This window comes from Dromiciops gliroides, chromosome 2 (assembly GCF_019393635.1).
Source record: "Dromiciops gliroides isolate mDroGli1 chromosome 2, mDroGli1.pri, whole genome shotgun sequence".
NCBI lineage: Eukaryota > Metazoa > Chordata > Mammalia > Microbiotheria > Microbiotheriidae > Dromiciops > Dromiciops gliroides.
Window position 1 is genome coordinate 281942537 of NC_057862.1, and position 21633 is coordinate 281964169.

A 21633-nucleotide genomic window follows, 5' to 3' on the forward strand; every position below is an offset into this window, starting at 1 on the left:
AAGAGTCCATGAACTTGTTTTTTAACCTTATTTTTGTTGTCTTACTCTGCTTATCATCAAACTCTTTGTAATATTTGCACCTCCTATTTTATAGATGGGGAAACAGACCTAAAGAGATAAGTGACTTCCATCTGGTTCTGGTGGAAAGAGGCTTAAAACTTTGTTCTCCTGAATCTCATTCTAGTGTTGGACTATTGTCAGATGTTCCGTGGAAGTATAAGCCATTAGTAACGGTGTCCTTTCCAAAAAGCTCTTTGGGTTTTGTGGTTATTTAACAATTATAGAGAACACATTTAAAACTCAGGGGACTTGGGGCAGCTAGATGGCACAGTGGATAGAGCACTGGCCCTGGAGTCAGGAGTACCTGAGTTCAAATCTGGCCTCAGACACTTAACACTTACTAGCTGTGTGACCCTGGGCAAGTCACTTAACCCCAATTGCCTCACTAAAACAAAACAAAACAAAACAAAAAAACTCAGGGGACTTGACTTGTGGTAGGAATGTTGCTTGAAAATTGTTTATGCTTTATTCATATGTATATCAAAGTGTATTATTTATAGTTTAATTATAAAATATTTGTATCTGTTAACTAAACATTACAAAAATCAACGGGACACAACAAATCTGAGTTAAAATCAAATTTAAATGTTCTTTATTCCTTTAGTTTATTTTGTTTGGTTAAGTTCTCCCACCTACTTTTTCAATACCATTGGGGGGAGGCAATGAGGGTTAAGTGACTTGCCCAGGATCACACAGCTAGTAAGTGTCAAGTGTCTGAGGCCGGATTTGAACTCAAGTCCTCCTGAATCCAGGGCTGGTGCTTTATCCACTGTACCACCTAGCTTCCCACCTCCTTTTACTTTTGTGTGTGTGTGTGTTTTCTCAAAGTCATTCCAAATTAGCTGTATTATAGAAGTTCTCAATCTTTTGTGCAATGGAAGCCTATGGACCTCTTAGAATAATTTTTTTTTTTTGGTAAAATAAAGAGATTTATTAGGAGAGAGAAATGGCCAGGGAACAGATCACTTTGGTGATTATCCCCAGAATAATTTTTTTAAACGCATAAAATAAATACATAAGATTACAAAGGAAACCAAAAGTTAGTGAAAATTAAAATAAAGATGTAATTGGTTTACCATCCAAGTTTAATAGAAAGTAAGATGGTAGGTAGGGTTTGTAATTTGTCCTTATTATACTCCTTTTATCTTTTGGTTGAAATACTACCGTACCAGTAATTATTACAAAGTTAGGTGAGATGTTTTACTCCAGTTTTTTTTTTAAACAGGTATAATGGGGCAGCTAGGTGGCGCAGTGGATAAAGCACTGGTCCTGGATTCAGGAGTACCTGAGTTCAAATCTGGCCTCAGACGCTTGACACTTACTAGCTGTGTGACCTTGGGCAAGTCACTTAACCCCCATTGCCCACCAAAAAAAAAACCAAACAGGTATAATGAATTTAAAGATTCTGATATAATTAGAGAAAGTATGAAGAAATATATACTTTCAATTGAAATGAGAGCTGATTAAGAAAAGGCAGGTCTGTAAAGACAGCCACTTGAATTCTGGTTCTCAAGTTACTTTCTCCTATATATCCTATTTATATCTATATTCATATAATCTAGAATAGAACTCAGAGTTTAACCACCTCCACCCATACCTGAAGAAGGAATGCCTCTATAACATTTCAAGCCTTTGCTTGAAAACCTTCAGTGAAGGAAATGAGGAAACAAATAACCTACTCTTTCCTAAGGTGGTGTGTTCTACTTTTGGATAGCTCTAATTGTTAGGAAGGGCTACTAATTGACACAGTGGATAGAGTCCCTGGCCTGGAGTCAGGAAGACCTTCTCTTCCTAACTTTAAATCTGGCCTCAGGCACTTACTAGTTGAATGATCCTGGGCAAGTCACTTAACCCAGTTTGCCTCAGTTCCTTATCTATAAAACGAACTGGAGAAGGAAATGTCAAACCACTGCAGTGTCTTTGCCAAGAAAACCCCAAATGGGGTACTGAAGAGTTGGACATGCCCAAAACGGTAAAGTCACACAGGTAACAAACAGTTCATGTTAAATAGGTCTGGAGGTTTGGGTGGACTAAGAAATTAAATGTAGCAGTGTTGTAACATGGATGTCAAAAAACTACCATGATTGTGTGCTGCATTAAGAGGGTAGCATAGCATCCCAAATACATCAAGCTTTCCTTACATCAAAGTGAAGTTGATATTTGCCTCTCTCCAACTTCCACCCTTTACTTCTGATTCTGTGGCAGAATCAGTCATTTATCCCGCTCCACCCCCACCTCCACCCCCACCCAATCCCAAAACAGCCTTTTGAAAGACAACTGTTTGGAGAAAAATCTCAAGATCCCTGATTTACTGTTCCAAGGCTTGGTCTTCACCATCCTGGTGGACTTCTTCTCTATCTTATCATAGCCTTTCTGAAATGTGCTCAGAGTTTGACTAGAGTAGAGTACACTAGAGACCATTACCTATTGTGTTTGGGTTGTAATGCTCTTTCTTTCTTTTTTTTTTTTTTTTTTAGTGAGGCAATTGGGGTTAAGTGACTTGCCCAGGGTCACACAGCTAGTAAGTGTCAAGTGTCTGAGGCCGGATTTGAATCAGGTCCTCCTGACTCCAGGACCAGTGCTCTATCCACTTCGCCACCTAGCTGCCCTATGTAATGCTGTTTCTTAATGCAGCTGACAGGTTTTTTTGACATCTATGTTGCAATGTTGGTACACTTAGCTTTTTAGTCCACCAAAAACCCTCAGATCTCTTTAACATGAATTGTTTCCTGTGTGACTTAACCATTTTGTACTTAGAAAGGTTTTTAAAACCCAGTTATAGAATTCTGGTTTTTTTGTTTGTTTTGCCGTTTAATGTCATGGTTTTATCTTTGACCCATCTTTCATATTTGTTGACTAGCCTGTTGATCTTAACTTTGTCATCCAGTGTTGTGTCCCTCTGAGCTTTGTATTACCTGCAAATTTGACAAACATGCAATCTATACCTTCCTGTAAGTTATTGATAAATATGCCAGATTGACCCTGAATGTTCTTCCAAGTTGACATCACAAGCATTAATGACTGATTGTCTTTGGATCCTGTCATTTACTCAGTTCCAAAGATTAAGATGTTAAAAAATTTTTTTTGCAATGGGAAGTGAAGTATTGAATCAGCAGAACCATCTGGTGTCTCATACGGTTCTACTTAGCTCCCATGGTTTTAATCATCTTCTCTATGCTAATGTTTCTCAGATCTACCTATCCTTCCCTAAACTCTCTGCTGACTTCCAATCTTGCATCTATCAACTACATTTCAGACATTTTGGACTAGATGTTCAGTAGCCATATTAAACTCAGCATGTCCAGAACAACTCACTATTTCTCATCCTTCCTATTCAATCAAAGTCTGTCAGTTTCATTTTTGCAACTTTTTTAACTCTGCCCCCTTTTCTCTTCTCTGACACTGCTACTATTCTGCTGTAAACCCTCATCACCTCATGCCTAGATTATTGCCCTAACCTGCTGGTGGGTCTGCCTACCTCCGGTCTCTCCTCACTACAATCCAACCTTCATTCAGTCTCCAAAGTGCAGGTCTTGCCATGTTACCTCCCTACTCAGTAAACTCCAGTGACTTCTATCATTTCCAGGTTCAAATACAAAAATCTTTTTGCTTTTAAAAGCCTTCATAACTTAGCCCTGTTTTCACCCTACCTTTTCAGTCTTCTTACACCTTACTCCCCATGACACTGGCCTTCTTGCTATTCTATGAAAAAGATACTCCTTTTTTCATCTCTGGGCTCCAGGCATTTTCTCTGGCTATCCCCCATGACTGGAAGGCTCTCCTTCCTCATATCTACCTATTGACTTCCCTAGTTTCCTTTAGGTGCCAACTAAAATCCCATCTTCAATAGGAGGTTTTTCCTAACTTTTAAAACATTCTAGTCCCTTTTAATTATTTCTTCTTTATTCTGTACATAGCTTGTGTGTAACTATCTGTTTGCTTGTTGTGTCTCCTGTTAGATTGTGAGCTTCTTGAAGGCAGGGATTGTCTTTTGCCCCTGCCTGCCTCCCTCTCTCTCTCTCTCTCTCTCTCTCTCTCTCTCTCTCTCTCTCTCTCTCTCTTAATGTTTATTGACTTACTGAAAAAAAAGAATGAACATAGTTATAAAAATTAGGCCTTAAAACATCTGCAAAAAAAACTGGGAGTGTACATAAATGTTAAGCAATCCTGCCACTAGGAGCACTAACTTATTAATGTGATTGAGACTTAATTTGTGTTGTAATGTAATATTGTAGGAAGGAACAGGGTTTTTTTCAGCCTTATATTTACAGTGTTTGGCTAGTCTTCCCTTACTTGAAAGCATACCAGACTTATTACTTTATACCTATGATTTTGAAGAGTAGTAAATTTCATGTTAGTGTTGTGGTATAAAAATAGTTTGGTTATGTCTCTGTAGTTGAGCACAGATTAAGTCATGAACTTTAACACATTTTCCTCAGCATAGTCACCCATAGTGCTGTCTTCAAATGGTTGACTTATAATTCATAGGCCTTTATGGAAAGGATGAAGTATTTTCTATTGTGGGGGGAAAAACACCTTTAAACTATATTGAATATATGGTAGTTAATTACTGCTTTCAGTCTAGTTCCGTAAAATGTTCCAAAGTTAATTACATTGACAAAGCAAATTATTCAAGAGCTCTGTTTCTATTTTGCTTTAATTCCTGGCAGCTATCATCCATTTAAAGTTTAAAGTCCTTTTTTTTTTTTTAACATCCTACTATGACCTATTTTGGCACTAAGATGAACAGGTTTTAAAAACTATTAACTATATATACTTAAAACATTTAAAATAACTCAGTTTATGATGAGCTGGTTCAGTTGAAGGCAGTTTGGTTTTTTGAAGATGATAAAGCTTTTGGGTTTGTACTTTCGAAAGGCAAATCCTCAAATGATAAAATTTAGATAATTCCTTGGTAGGTGGCCTTTTTAAGAAAATTGGTGGTAAATATCTTCAAGGAAAGATGAATTTTAAAATGGGAAATTACCTGAAGCAAATATTAGTTTGTGATACCTCTGCTGAAGAATACAGCCATGTGCTAAAATATTTTGAGACTGAAAAAATCCTTTCTGCTGGAAATTCTGCATGGTGAACAGGACTTGTTTTCATACTGCATGCCAATATACTAAAAGTGTATATCCTATGGAATCAGTTGAATTTACTGACCATTTTTCTGTCTTGTTGTAGAATTGAATGATCTGATTTGGTTTGTGATACTCTTTCCAAGAGAAAATAGCCTCTCATTTGATCCATTCAGAGAAAAACATTTCTTTTGTATAATTAGTAGGGAGCTAGGTGGTACAGTGGATAGAATGCTGGGCCTGGAGTCAGGAAGATGAGTCTTTCTGAATTAAAATCTGGCATCAGATACTTAACTAGTAGTGTGACCCTGGGAAAGTTACTTAACCCCGTTTGCCTCAGTTTCCTCATCAGTAAAATGAGCTGGAGAAGGAAATGGAAAACCACACCTGTATCTGCTAAGAAAACTCCAAATGGGCTCATGAAGAGTTGAACATGAGAGAACAACAAATTAAGTTACACAATCTCAGATCAAGTTCAGTCCATGGCTAACTTCTATTTACAATATACCTAAAAAGTGGTCATCTAAGCAGTCACTTCCATCTATAGTGAGGGGGAGGGAATACACTGCTTCCCAAGGCACTTCATTTCCCCTTAGCACGGCTCTAATTGTTATGAAGTAGAAGATTAACCTCTGCTTTTCTTCCAATGGTACCAATTGGTCTTACTCCTGTTTCTCTAGGGCCAAGTAGATCAAGTCACCTTCTTCACCTGTATGGCCACTGAAAAAACCCTCTCACCTTTCTGGACCTCAGTTTCTTCTTCAGTAAGATAAGGACGTTTAACCAGATGGCCTCAAACATCACCTTTTAGCCCTAAATCTTAGGATCTTATATACTTTCAAACACTTAAAGAAGGGCATAATGTCCCTGCTTGCCTCAAGCCTTGTCTTCTGAACTAAACATCTCTAGTTCTTTAAAAAAGACACTAGATTTTCATTTGCTATAGTCTTAAGATATCTTGCTGTTCTGGTTACTATCTTTTGGATGTTTTCCAGCTTGTTCCTTCCTAAAATATGTCCAAAACAGAACATATTACTCCAGATATGACCAGGGCCAAGTGACATTATTGATTTTATGGTGAGCTTGGAGTCCCCTTTCCTCCACCTCTCCCTACAGTGGATGTGTTGCATATTAACTCTTTCATCTGCCATATTTGCTGTTTATCCCTGCTTTATCATTTGGAAATTTGATAAATGTACCATCTGTCCCTTCATTCAAGCTCCTGATTAAAAAATATTGAACAAAAAGAGGCCAAGGGAAGATGCCTGGGACACTACTAAAGAGATTCCTCTAAATCGACATTGACCTATTAATACTTACTCTTTGGGTCCATTCATTCAACTAGTTTCGTTTTTGTTTTTGCGGGGCAAGGAGTGTTAAGTGACTTGTCCAGGGTCACATAGCTAGTAAGTGTCTGAAGCTGAATTTGAACTCAGGTCCTCCTGAGTCCAGGGTCAGTGCTTTCTCCACTGCGCCACCTAGCTGCCTCCAACTAGTTCTTAATAAACCTAACACTACTGTCATTTATAGCTCACTTCTCTCCATGTTGTCCACAAAATTCTCATGAGACCATGTCAAAATGCTGAAATTTAAGTAAACTTTATATGTAGCATTTCCCTGACCTTCTAATGGTGCTGTTTTTAAAAAAAGGAAATTAAAACTGCCATAATTTTTTTAAAGGAAGCTATGCTAGCTTTTTGTGAACACTTCTTCGTTTTTAAAATGTTTGCAGTGTCCTTTTAATAATAATCTTTTTTAACAACATGTTTTTTCAAGAATTTCGAAGTTCAAATTGAAGTTCTGGTCAGTGCTTTAGTTCGAAAATTCTGTCCTCACTTTTTAAAAAATTTGAGTGTTTGCCAGGTCCTGTGCCATGTCTCCCATTTTCCAAAAGACCTTTTCCAAAAACTGCTTTTGCTCAGCAGTTACACATATCAGGTTTTTCAGTATCCTGAGATAGGACTTCTGAACCTATTGCTGTCTAAATAATACCTTATTTGGGGTTTCAGTTCTATGTTAACTTGTTTTGTCTTTTCCATTATAAAGACATCCTCATAGGTAGAGGAAAACAGAAGCAAAATTGTAATTTTTCCTTCTTTAGTATTCTTCAGTTCCTTCTGAACTTTAGCACTGAAGATATTCTTACAGGACTGATCTTTTTGTAGATCAGGTGTTCTTAACCTTTTTTCGTGTTCATAGACCCATTTTGGCAGTCTGGTAAAAACTATGGACTTTTTCTCAGAATGATGTTTTTAAATAATTGAAGGAAATGCTAAATTTTAGTTAAAGGTTAGTGAAAATAAAGATGGAGTTTTTAACCCCCAACCAGGTTCACAGAGCCCCAAAATTTGTCCTTGGAATCCAGGTTTAAGAAGCCCCTCATTAGATGGTTACCCTTGTCTTCTTCATTGAAATTGTCTTTAGAATTTCTTTCTTGAGAGGTGCCTCGCTGGGCTGACTTCCATGGAATTTTAGGCTTTGGGATCTTTCCTGTTGTTTCCCTCTGAAATTTGTTCTCCCAAAACCTAGAGTGTGTGTGTGTCAAACTATGCCTAGCTCTATCACGTGTTGTAAGAAGGTTTTCTCTTCCTTTCAGGGTTCCCATTTGCTCCAAAGGCAAAACACTTGTCCAATCTTACATTTCATAGTGAAGTAGTAAATAGCTCTTTAAGGGTAAAACCCTATACTTTGGGGCAGCTAGGTGGTGCAGTGGCTAAAGCACTGGCTGTGGATTCAGGAGGACCTGAGTTCAAATCCAGATTCAGATACTTGACACTTACTAGCTGTGTCACCCTGGGCAAGTTACTTAACCCTCATTGTCCCACAAAAAAACCAAAAACAACCCCCGCAAAAAAAAACCCCTATACTTTAAAACCTACCAATATAATAAAGGCTTTAATAGAGGCCAGTTCTTTGGCTAAACCAGTCAGAATAAGTTTCCTTTGTTTATTTACCTTCTTTAAAGAATCGAATTATCTTTAAGACAAGTCAAAATTGTAGCTCCTGTGTTGTTGTTGTTGTTGTTTTTTGAGCTCCAGCAAATTTCTAGATAACTCAATTCCCCTATTGTTATAATATACCTTCATGATGTTTCCCAAACTCCCAATTTATTTCTTCCTTTTGTCCAAATGATTGTTCTGATAGTCCCGTGACTATCTCCTATTCCCAGTGTAAATTTTCTTGTTTGGTTCTTTACTTATAAATTTATACCACCCATCCCGACAAGCCTCAGTGATATATGGTTAGGGCCAATTTGCCTCCCAGCTGTTGGATCTCAGGCTAAATTTTGTAGTTCTGTATAGACAAAGGCCAAGGCAAGTCATTGCACTACTCCCAGCTAGTACATTTTTAGCAGCTCTGTTTTAAGATTCCATCATTACTGGGGCGGCTAGATAACACAGTGGATAAAGCACCGGCCCTGGATTCAGGAGGACCTGAGTTCAAATCCAGCCTCAGACACTTGACACTTACTAGCTGTGTGACCCTGGGCAAGTCACTTAACTCCCATTGCCCCGTTTAAAAAAAAAAAGATTCCATCATTACCACATTTAAAATCATAATCTAGAAATCCAAATTATATTCTTAGGCACTATTTTAACTATTCATTTCCCAAATGTGCCTCTTGGAGCTCCTGCTGCCTTTAACAACAGTGAAGAAGACACCACCCGGTGCCCCTAAAGTCTTCAAGGACCTGCCTAGGACTTTCAAACCCTACCACTGCTGCTTAAGTTGCTTGTGGTGATATAACATGAAAGCAGAAATACTACCAGATGTAGCTAAAAGCTTGGGAAACTTTGACATCCTCTAGGAAATACCATCAGATCTCTCATTGAAGTCTGATGAATAGGTTCTTCAGTAGCCCACATCTGGAAGTCATTAACCACCATCACCACATAACTCCTTTTCCTTTTCCAGTTTGACACCTGTTTATGCCACCTGTGAATTCACACCATTTCTTGGAATGGATATTTCTCCAAAGGCTCTCAAAACATTATTTAGCTTCAAGTGTAGAGTGGTTTTTTCTTCCCTTACACTATTTCACATTTTTCTACTCTTCAGCCTTCTGATGTTAAATTAAACCTCCTGCCTCATAACATCTTTGTTTTTAGCCTAAAGCTCATGTGCTTTTTGGTGAGGCAATTGGGGTTAAGTGACTTGCCCAGGGTCACACAGCTAGTAAGTGTTAAGTGTCTGAGGCTGGATTTGAACTCAGGTCCTTCGGAATCCAGGGCTGGTGCTTTATCCACTGTGCCACCTAGCTGCCCCAAGCTCATGTATTTTTAAGCAACACTACATTTTCTCTAATAATTAGCTTTTTACCTTCTTTTCTAAGGAGACATCCCCTCTCCTCCATGCACATTTTGTCCACATAAATAGCAGTTATTTGATCATAGCAAAAAGACAAACATGTACATTAGTCAGGCCACTGCAGAATTCCCCTGTTATCTGCATATCTGCTATTGAAATCTGAATCCCATGTAATTCTGTTAAGTAGCAATTTTAAACTTTGCTCAAGTAATAATAATAATATTTAGTATTATGTAGTGCTTTACAACTGTCTCATTTTATCCTCAACTGTAGGATGTAGGTACTATTACCCTATTTTACATCATGTGGAAACTATCTGAGGGGAAGCAAGTAGGTGACTACGGCTTAGTTCTGAACTAAATAACCTTCATTTCTGACTTCCAAGTCCAAAACGACAGCCCCTGTGTCACCTAGCTGCCTGATTTGCCCCAATTTAGTAGTGCTTAAGGCTCTTGTGTTATTAAAAATGTCAGTTTCTTCAGTATAGTTAAGCATAATTCAAAGCTTGGAAAAGTAATAATTGTAAATATTAACCAGAATACTGTAATCAAAGACATTGGACTTTTAAAAAGAAAACTTTAGTAGAAACACTTTCAAAGAGTTGAGAAGTAGCTCCTAATTGGATTCAGCTAGAAACCCCACTTTTACCAGCTATATTCAGTGTCAGTTTGCATTGGCCCTTTGGGCAGGAAGCTGTTAATTACCAGTCTGTGGCAGTGAAACAGGCAAGTCTCTTGTATGGAAAAGGCAGAAAGACTGCTATAAATAAAATAGCTTCCCCCAGCTGAAGGAACAGGTGTGGCAACCAGAATCTGAGCTTCCAACAAGAACTCACCTCTAAGAACATCAAGGCAAAATTGAGTCGATAATCATCCCCAATTTGTTTTATAAATTATATAGGTACTTGCATATAAAGATATAATAACAATTCTAGATCTAAACTAATCCTAGATGATGACATCAAGCATTTAAGACCAATTACCTCTTTGGTCTGCTTCATTGGTCTTAAAAGGGCAGCTAGGTGGCAAAGTGGGTAGAGCCTGGAGTCAAGAAGACTCTTGAGTTCAAGTCTGGCCTAGCTGTGTGACCTTGGGCAAGTCCCTTAACCCTGTTTGCCTCAGTCTTCTCATCTTTAAAATGATCTGGAAATTGCCAAGAAAACTCCAGATGGAGTTTCACAAAGAGTTGAATATGACTGAAAATGACTGAAGAACAATAACATTGGTCTAGAAGTTTTTACCTTTCCAGGTAGATAACTGCCCATTTTAATTTTATAACTTTTTTCCTGTACTTCTTGCTGTTCCTCATACATGGTACCTCAATTTCATCTTTGTATCAGTTACCTTACATACCTGGAATGTACTCTCACCTCAACTCTGCACCTGAAAGAATTCCTTGTTTTCCTTCAAAACTGCTCAGAGCCGAAGCCTTTCCTATACTTTCTCCCTTTTACCTTTGTCTTTATGCCTAATCATTTTGATACATATTTTCAGGTATTTCATTTTTTTCAAGTCTTTGTATCCCTAGCCCCGTACCTGGCACATAGTAGGTAATGAATAAATACTTGTTGATTGATTTAGTTCCATTTTAGTTCAAAGAAGTAAACTTAAAACTTGTGCTTCTAGATCTGGATGTTAGAAAATGATAATTTAGTAAAAGTTCGTTTATTTTTTGTTTTGTTTTGGTTTTGGTTTTTTAGTGAGGCAATTGGGGTTAAGTGACTTGCCTAGGGTCACACAGCTAGTAAATGTTAAGTGTCTGAGGCCGGCTTTGAACTCAGGTACTCCTGACTCCAGGGCCCGTGCTCTATCCACTGAACCATCTAACTGCCCCAAAGTTCATCTATTTTAACAGATAAAGAAACAGCCCAGTAGAACTAAAGTGAGTTGCCATAGTCACCAGGCAAAGACTGGATTTGAACCCAAGCCTTCTGACTCAAAATGCTGTTTTCTTTCCTCTACCAGTGTATACCTTGGACTTAACCAACTGTTTTGGTTCATTTTGGAGCTTAAGCTTGTAGCCAAGATTGGGTAGTTTTTATTCCAAGTAATAACTTTCTTTTCAAGTAAGTAATTCTGTTTGAGATAGAAAATTACTTGACTTCAGAGGTGTATATTGAAGCTTAGTTTTATTTAAATTGTGGAAATAGGCATCAGCATATTTACAGCAAGATTTCTATGGTATAAGTTCATTTTTTTTTTTTTTCCCTGAATCATTGTCCCTTTAAAAGCATGTCCTCAGGGCAGCTAGGTAGTGAAGTGGATAAAGCACTGGCTCTGGATTCAGGGAGGACCTGAGTTCAAATCCGGCCTCAGACACTTGACACTTAGCTGTGTGACCCTGGGCAAGTCACTTAACCCTCATTGCCCCGCAAAAAAAAAACAAAAAACCCAAAAACAAACAAACCAAAAGAAGCATATCCTCTACCCTGTCATTAGCTAAGTTCTTACTAACCTCATTGGGATGGATGGACCCTGTGATTTGTTGCTGCTATTATTGTTAATATAAATGTGTACTGAAAATTCCCCAGGTGAATGCCCATGCCAAACAAACTTAGTCATAGTGATTACCCAGTGACCTTCATCTCTGGCTATGTCACAAGGGGATGAATGGAAATGCCCTTCAAGAAGAGTGCTCAAGAGTACATGAGAAGCTTAGAATATGCTTATAGTATTTTTATTTACAGTCTTTAGCTTAAAGGTTAAACTGCAGGTTTCTTTTGAGAGAAATAAAAATGATTACAACTAAAGGTAATAATAAGTGCAAAAGAGTGGGTGATGCCTGTTTATATTTCTAAGAGGCTCCACTCTTGACCCTGGCTACTTAACCGAATGAGTCTGAAATTCATTTGCCACAACAAGGAAAAAATCATTACTTTTTTCTTTTTTTAATAAATGTTTTTGAAACAACTAAGCTAAAATTTGAAACAATTTTTTAATGACCTTCAACATGGAATCCTAATAAAAAAAACCTCATCTCACTAATTTTTTGTCACTCTGGTAGTATGTGCTTAGTTTGAATATCATTGAAAAGACTAAGCATCTGGCAGGGATATATACCCTTACATTTCTGGCAGTCATCATTTGGAGTGGCAGGCAGAGAGAATCCATCTGTTTCCCTTCTCTTCTCTCCCCCCCCCCAATAAGCACTTGAAGAATTTTGTAATATAATTGGCCCTTTTAATTTTATATTATTAGTTTCTATAATCTGTCATCCAGTCTATTTAAGAGAAATTGCAAGTAGCAAGTAAAATTGGCTGTTATAGTACTTTCTGTTGCTAAACATATTAATAGACTTATTTTTTTTCCTTCTTCATCCATAGGCTAAAGAAATCCTTACAAAGGAATCCAATGTACAAGAAGTCCGATGTCCAGTCACTGTCTGTGGAGATGTTCATGGGCAATTTCATGATCTCATGGAACTTTTTAGAATTGGTGGCAAATCACCAGACACAAATTACTTGTTTATGGGCGATTATGTTGACAGAGGATATTATTCAGTTGAAACAGTAACACTGCTTGTAGCTCTTAAGGTAACTTTTACAATTTTTCTTTGGCCATATGGACTTACTGTAGTGTGTTTTTTGGGGGGTTGTTTTACTAAAAATAGACACTGAACTTTCTTAATTTTAAAAATGCTATAAAGTGGGGCAGCTAGGTGGCGCAGCGGATAGAGCACCGGCCCTGGGGTCAGGAGTACCTGAGTTCAAATCTGGCCTCAGACACTTAACACTATGTGACCCTGGGCAAGTCACTTAACCCCAGTTGCCTCCCTTAAAAAGAAAAATGCTATGAAGTGAGTGAAGAGATGACAGAAAAAAAAGAATAAAAGCTATTTCCCAAAAAGAGCTGTGGTCTAGTGTTGTAAAGCTGTGCTAGCTAACACATAATTAGCACAAGTATCCCAGGATTTTGTGTATTGGTAACCTGGAGTGAGTGTCTGTTAAAAAATTAAAAAAAAATTTTTTTTAAATATTACGACTAGCTCCCTTTGAAGGAAATCTCTAATTGCAGAGCATTGTGAGAAATGAATATTAATAATCTATTTCCTGCACCAGATCAGACCAAGGTAGAAGCTATAGTGCTCTGACCTTATATAGACACGCTTTCCAAATCCAAGTGACCCTCTGTTCTTCATTTTAATATAGCCCACCCCCCAGTCATGTCAACCAATTAGATTTGATTGCTATTTGATGGACCACCACTATTTTTAGATCTTTATCCTGAGAAAGATGGCCATTGACCATGCTTTTATTAATAATCTGCTGCCCTTATTAATAAAACTATTAAATTGTCCAGAAACTATGTCTCATGTTTTCTAATCGTTATTACATTATTAGAACTTATTGACCAAACACAAATGAGAACTTGCAGGCCATGAGCTGCTTTTCTTCAATGTTTTAAAAGGAGTGAGTGGTTGTGCCATAAGGTGGCTTTTGGAGGGGATTATCATGGTAATTCATTTTTTCTTTGAGATTTTGAAGCTAGTTCCCCATTTGCAAATGAAATTCTATATAATTGAAGGAGAAATCTCTTCATCTGTTCCATAAGAAGGTTGTACTATATGACTTCTAAAGGCGTTTTCTTAGGGTCTTCCATTTAGTTTTATTTCTGGATCACTCCTGAGTGACATTTTCCTGTTCTCAAATCCTGTGACACTAATCAAATTGAAAGTATGAAAGAAAGCATATAAAGCAGCCCATACCTGAGGTCCAGAATTACTTATGTGATCAACAGAAATTTAATATTCACCTCATTTCCCTAAACATTTGTGCTTCTGTTGTTAGTCTAGCAATAGGAAGATAAGCTATCAGAATATACGAAGTGTGGGGGCAGCTAGGTGGCGCAGTGGATGAAGCACTGGCCCTGGATTCAGGAGGACCTGAGTTCAGAGCCAGCCTCAGACACTTGACACTTACTAGCTGTGTGACCCTGGGCAAGTCACTTAACCCTCATTGCCCTGCAAAAAAAAAAAAAAAAAAAAAGAATATACGAAGTGCTAGAAAGTTTTCAGGAAAATGTGTAAGCTTAGCTATTAGGCAGGAAAGTGGGAGTAGTTGAATATTTTTCTAAGTAAACTCGAATAACTTCTTTTGAGGATCGGTGTATGTTGTAGTTGGTTTCCTTTTAAGAAATTGATTAATGCTCCTTTCTATTTTGTTGTTCAGGTTCGTTACCGTGAACGTATCACTATTCTACGAGGGAATCATGAGAGTAGACAAATCACACAAGTATATGGTTTCTATGATGAGTGTTTAAGGAAATATGGAAATGCAAATGTTTGGAAATATTTTACAGACCTTTTTGATTATCTTCCTCTAACTGCCTTGGTGGATGGTCAGGTATGTTTTTATGTCATTCTTTGTGTATTAGTGTAATGTCAATTCTTAGCACTTGCTAAATAAGTATAGTAGACTTAAATGGGGAAAAAAATGATAGCGACTTGATTCCTGCCCTCATGAAGTTCAGTCCTCATAAGTTCATGTAGAACAAACTACTTGGAAAATACTGAGGGAATGAAAAACAAGGATATGATTGACGTGGGATGGAGTTGATCAGAGAAGGCTTCCTTAACTGCTTGAAGAAGCTGAATTAAATTAAACATGGATTGTAGGGGAGGGGAGATTTTCAATTTGGGGGAATAACATGCACAAAGGCACTGAGAAAGAGAATAAAGGATAATGGACCCTGCTGTGAAGACCAACTTATGTGACACAAGACTGATGGAAAGTACAAATACTAGAGGTTAAATAGGCTTAGGGTTGGCCATTTGTGGAATGCTCTAGTAGCAATTGTAATACAAAATACCTAAAGGTTCTGTTGAGTAATCCTAACGTGTAAATAATTCTTTCAGATTTTCTGTCTACATGGTGGTCTCTCACCATCCATAGATACACTGGATCATATCAGAGCACTTGACCGCCTACAAGAAGTTCCCCATGAGGTATTTGCTTTTGTTTGCTATTTATAAACTATTCTTTCATTTCTCCCTCTATTTGGGGGAAGTTAATATCAGAAACCTAAAGGTATTTGCTTATATTTAAACTGTATTGTTATCTGTTCCTAAAATAGGTCATTAGTTAAAATGTGTTATTTAGGTTTGAACAGCTCAGTTATATTTAACATTGTTCTCTGGCCACTGACTGTGGTAGGCATATCACCTTGAAATATATTGATCATGGGCAGCTAGGTGGCGCAGTGGATAGAGCACTGGCTCTGGATTCAGGAGGGCCTGAGTTCAAATATGGCCTCAGACACTTGACACTTACTGGCTGTGTGGCCCTGGGCAAGTCACTTAACCCCAATTTCCACACACACACACACACACACACACACACACACACACACACACACAAAGAAAGGAAATATATTGATGACTAAAGGGCTGGGGTAATAGAATCTGAGTTGATGTACCAATGAAAGTCCATCCCATCTCTGTTCCTGGAAAAGCAAGTTAAAGCACATAATCTTTTTAGAATTATCTCCATGAAGGAGGGAGAGAATTTGAAACTCAGAATTTTAAAAAAATGTTAGAAACAAGGGGCAGCTAGGTGGCACAGTGGATAAAGCACCGGCCTCAGATTCAGGAGGACCTGAGTTCAACTTTGACCTCAGACACTTGACACTTATTAGTTGTGTGACCCTGGGCAAGTCACTTAACCCTCATTGGGGCGTGCCCCCCCCCCCAATATTAGAAACAAATCGTTTCCTTATACAAACGTGCTGTTTCTGATATGTAGAAGTTGAAATGACTCATAGTGTGTTATTTTTATATAAAGACTGATTTTAATTTTAATGTGTGTTGTAGGGTCCAATGTGCGATTTGCTGTGGTCAGATCCAGATGACCGTGGTGGTTGGGGTATTTCTCCTCGAGGTGCTGGATATACATTTGGGCAAGATATTTCAGAGACATTTAATCATGCCAATGGCCTCACATTGGTGTCCAGAGCTCACCAGCTGGTGATGGAGGTAAGTTGTAGAATCATAAAATTTAGAGCCAGACGAACTCTAAAATGACTTCCCTTCATTTTAGAGATGTAGGAAATAAGGTCTAGGGGTTTATTTATTACTCTCTTTTACAATATACCTGACAAGTGATCATCCAGCCTTTCCTTCAAGACTTCCAGTGAGAAGAGGCCTATTCTACTTTGGGCTTTATTCCTGATCCAGAAAGTCAGAACTGAAAAAGAAAGACCTGGTGGTCGTTCCTCCCCTTGTAGAGAAGTTGAGCCTTTTGCTCCCCAATTTTATGTTCCGGAGCATCTGGAAAGGTGTAGTAAGAGAGCATAATTGGGATGGTGCCCAGAGACTATACCATGCTTTCCATTATGCCCTGTAGTGCGATTTTGGAGTAGAGTGGATATATTTTTCTATAAACATTTATTAGTTAAATATCTTGGCCCTGTTCTATGTGTATCTTTTGACATAAGCTAAGTTTTTTTCATTAGTTCCATACTAAAAATCTTTATAGAACAAACTAAAGTATATGTCCTGTAGTAGAGCTTCCATTTATTTATGTTTCTCTGTGGTTTGTAATGTTTTTGGAATTTTCTAATTTGGTCTCTTGTGATACAGTGCTCTGTCCCGGTCAACCTCCCCAACCTTCCCCCCCCCCCCCCCCCCCCAGCTACCTCTGGTTCAACTAACATCTCCATGAGTCCAAAATCTACATATGCAATTAACAACCTCCCTCCCCACTCTAGCTTCCCATCCCAAACTGCCTTCTATATATTTCTACTTTAGTTGTCCCATACACATCTCAAACCCAATATGTTCACAACAGAATTCATAATTTTTCCCCCTAAACCTAACCCCCTTCCATTTTCCCTGATTTCTTTTGAGAGTATTGCCGTTCTTGGATTCAAGTCTTTTCTGCCAATTATTTTTGCTCTTCAGGCCATAAATTCTGCTTTCACAATTCTCTTTCATTCAGGAACATCTTGCTATGGTTCTTTGCTCTCTTGCCTCATCAAGCATTGATATCTTAGAATTCATAGATGTTTGGACTCATTTCGCTAATTTGGTGTCCATATTTCTATCTGTTGTTAACTTCTGTTAGTTTATCTGCTAAAGCTCAGAGTCTTTGGGTTTTATTCTTTCTGACATCTTCGGTTATTTCAGGTTTTTTCCTTTATATTCTCCTATGCCTCCCTTTCTGACTCCTTACTTTTTTATTGTGTTTTCCCTGGGAGTTGGATCTGAAAGCCATCTCAGACTTCTATGCTTTAGCAGCTTCAGTCTCTGCCACAAATGATTTTACTTCAGGGAGGCCTGGTGGATACATAAACATTGTCATCCTGCCTCAATTCCTTCTGTTTCCTCACTTCTCTGAGTAATGTTTCAGTAGAGAGTACTGCAGTCCCAGAAAGAACAAGCTTCTCTGTCTTTTGGCTTTCTTTGGCAGTGGGTGGAAAGTGTAGCTTTGAGTTGTTAGGAGCTTGTGGGTCAGATCGTGCAACCTGCCAGAAGGTGGGGAAGGGAGGAGGGGGTGCTGAATGAGTACATAAGGGGTGAGGGATTCTTTTCCCTCATTAGGCTGATGGTCTGTCTAGTTGGCGAAGACAGCTAAAATGTCTTTATCTCTTGTGGATAATTGCTATTTTTGGAGTGGTTTTTGAGATCTGGGAAGTTGGAAAACTGTATCTCTTTTGTTCACTCCCCTTCTTTCCACTCACACCACAATCACCCTAAGTGAAGTTGTTGTCATCTGTCGTAAATCATTACAATAGCCTCATTGCTTTTCATCTAGATTTTGTTGCCACTCTATTTAGTTGTCAGCATTTTTCTCACAATACAGACCTGACCATCTTCCTTACTTTAGTGGTTCCCTACCTCTAGAATAAAATGAAATCCCCAGTATTTGGCATTTAAAGACCATCATAGTCTTTCTCCTGACTACTTTCCTTGACATACTCCATAGCCTAGTTCTGCTGGCCTTGCTATTTCCTATGTGACATTCTCTCTCGGCTTCTATGCCATTTTATCAACTATCCTTACCCTGCTTCATGTAACTCCTTGCTTCCTTGAAGGCTCTATTCAAGTGCTACCTCTTGTAGAAGACCTTTCCTGATTTCCCTTGATAGTGTTCCTTCCCTTGAAATCACTTTGTATTTTTTATTTATTTTTCAGTGTACGTGTTATATTCCCATGATCAAATGTAACCCTCAAAAGAACACAAGAAATTTTTTTAATGTTCATTTATTTAGTAGTATAAGTAAGATAGTAAGGAAATTATGACTAACCTGGTATTTCTTTTTACTCCATTTTAGGGATATAACTGGTGCCATGACAGGAATGTAGTAACAATATTCAGTGCTCCAAACTATTGTTACCGTTGTGGTAACCAAGCTGCAATAATGGAACTTGATGATACTCTAAAGTACTCCTTGTAAGTATTTACATGATAAATTGTCATGTGATAACACAGAATTTTAAAAGTAGAATCGAATTGGGTAGCAGTTAGAACTATTAAAGGTGAATACAATTCTAAAGGTTTAGAAATGAATCCATATGCTATAGCTGTTGCAATTATTTGAACTCCTCATATTCATATAATATTCTAGAGTTTATAATGTACTTCCCTCTTGTGAAATAGGCAGTAAAAGAATTATTCCCATTTTACAAATGAGATAACTAAGACTGAGAATCATTAAGTAATTTGCCCTTGGCCATATTGTAGTAAGGATCTGAGCTAGGAGCTAGGTCCAGTATGCGTTCTGTTCTACTGTATTGCTTTTTAAAATAAAGATATATTGAATAGGTATGAATTTTGAGTTACCATTTAAAGAAAATGACAGTTCTGTTTTTAAAGCTATATGTGAAATATGAATCCTGTGGTCATATAGGGACCCTGATAATATTGTGTGCACTGCTTTTCAAAGAGCCATTATTCTTTGTAATAGTACAATAATTACTCTACTAAATAAATTGAATAGGTGTAACTAAAGTGTGTGGAGACCAGACTTTCTTCTGCATCCATATTTTACTTGTTGAGTTACCAGGAAGTTATAATCTTCAGTTTACTCACAAAGGATTATAGGTTCGTGGAAGAATGATGAGGTGTGGCGAGGTTTAGGTGGTTGGGTTTGGGGGAGGGAAATTGATTGGGCAGTGGTGGACAAACCATAGCTCATGCAGGCTAAGAATAATTTTTACATTTTGGTGAACCCCTTTGACCCTCAGGTCATAGTGGACCTCTGCTTTAGGGCTTTAATCCTTATTGTAACATAGTGAATAATTAGTCATATGTTAGGGAAGGCTGAAATTTAGAAAAGTGAACCTCAGGATGAGAGTAGAAAAAGATGATTTGTTACCACCACTATTATATTGACCTCTTGAAATACAAATTGTTTGTTTTTCAGCTTGCAGTTTGACCCAGCACCGCGTAGAGGTGAACCACATGTTACTCGTCGTACCCCAGACTACTTCCTGTAATGAGATTTTAAACTTGTACAGTATTGCCATGAACCATACGTTGACCTAAAGGAAATGGGAAGAGCAACAGTAACTCCAAAGTGTCAGAAAATAGTTAACATTCAAAAAACTTGTTTTCATACGGACCAAAAGATGTGCCATATAAAAATACAAAGCCTCTTGTCATCAACAGCCGTGACCACTTTAGAATGAACCAGTTCATTGCATGCTGAAGCAACATTGTTGGTCAAGAAACCAGTTTCTGGCATAGGCTATTTGTAGTTACTTTTGCTTTCTCTGAGAGACTGCAAATATTAAGATGTAAACATTAACACCTCGTGAATACAATTTAACTTTCCATTTAGCTATAGCTTTACTCAGCATGACTGTAGATAAGGATAGCAGCAAACAATCATTGGAGCTTAATGAACGTTTTGAAAAATAAGTACCAAGGCCTCCCCTCTATTTGTGAGTTTTGAAATTGTTTTGTTTATTTTCAGGGAATACTGTTTAATTTAATTGTATGATTTGTCTGCACTCAGTTTATTTCCCTTCCCAGCCTTAGCCCTACATTGTTCTTTGTTATTGTCAGATACTGGTGAGTTGTTTTGAACTGAACTGTTTTTTTTTTTTCTGTAAGATGTTACTGCACAAAAGCGCTGCAGTGTTTTTCATAATAAACTTGTGAACTAAGTACTGAAAAATGTCAAAATTTGATTGTAGCAAAGGGCAGACTGGTGCTGTTTTATTCAAACAAAGAATCAATTTATAAATTGTCGAATTCCAGGTAAAGAAAAATAAAAATCAAGGCCACTACAGAATCTCTGTGGAACCTTATTGCTAGTTCTTGACTTTCGCTTCAGGACTATTTCCAGCAGAGAGAACAGAAGCTTGTAGGTACCACCACATTTACATCGTCTATAAGAATAGGCCTTTTATTTATCTTAATTGGGGGGGGGGGGTTTGACAATAGTATGTAAAAATCAAATCCTGATACTTTAAGGATTTTTTTCTTCCAAGAAATAAAATTTTTTCAAATACTGTTGCTTTAAACTGAAAATACCATATCCATATGAGACCTTTTTTAAAAGCCACGTTGTCAGTTACTTTCCGGTAGCAAATAAATAAGACTTGGCTATCTACAATATATCGTAGTCTCAGATAAGGAGTAATTTGAAGTGCTAGATTTTGGGGTCTTTGGGTCTGGTCTGGATCAGATTTAGGCTGTTAGGACTAAAGAAGGTTACAACAAGAATAAGTGTTTGGACCATGGCTTTTATGTGTATCCTTTTCCTCCTTCCCCCAGTCAAATTAAGTTTAAATGAAATGTCATTAATGTTAAGGCTCAATTAAAAGTAATTTCTAATCTTTATAGTAGTAAGATTAAGAGGTTAATACAATGCCTCTGGAATCTTAATTTAACTTATTTACTAGCACAGAACCACTATATATGACTCCTAAAACTTGCAGATCAATTCTGTGTTATGTATAACAATGATCTAATTAAAGTTTTCCTGTTTTTGTTTGCATGAGTTGGATATCTTCTGCTTTTCCCTTTTCTGTCATCTTTGGATAATGTTTCAACTGAGTAAATGTGTCTTGATAACACTTCGCAAAGGATTCAAGAATTGCTAGGGATTCCATTTTCTTCGGCTCTTGAGCTCTACAAACATTGGAACATTTTTTCTTCTTAATGAGGTGACTGTGTTTTGCAAGATCCCCTTGCTTCTCCATACTCTCAGATTTATTTCCTTAGTTACCTTCTGACTTT

General features: G+C 37.7%; 1 protein-coding gene across 1 annotated transcript in view; it reads left to right on the forward strand.

Annotated features, from left to right (window-relative positions):
* Window positions 1–21400, forward strand: part of PPP2CA (protein phosphatase 2 catalytic subunit alpha) — a 32259-nt gene extending 10859 nt beyond the window's left edge. The window contains exons 2-7 of the mRNA XM_043984866.1: window positions 12772–12981; window positions 14617–14790; window positions 15303–15392; window positions 16257–16418; window positions 18719–18837; window positions 19811–21400. Of these exons, the coding sequence (XP_043840801.1) occupies window positions 12772–12981; window positions 14617–14790; window positions 15303–15392; window positions 16257–16418; window positions 18719–18837; window positions 19811–19883 (828 nt within the window). The 3' untranslated portion in view covers window positions 19884–21400. The remainder of the gene's footprint in view (window positions 1–12771; window positions 12982–14616; window positions 14791–15302; window positions 15393–16256; window positions 16419–18718; window positions 18838–19810) is intronic.
* Window positions 21401–21633: the final 233 nt, after the last annotated feature.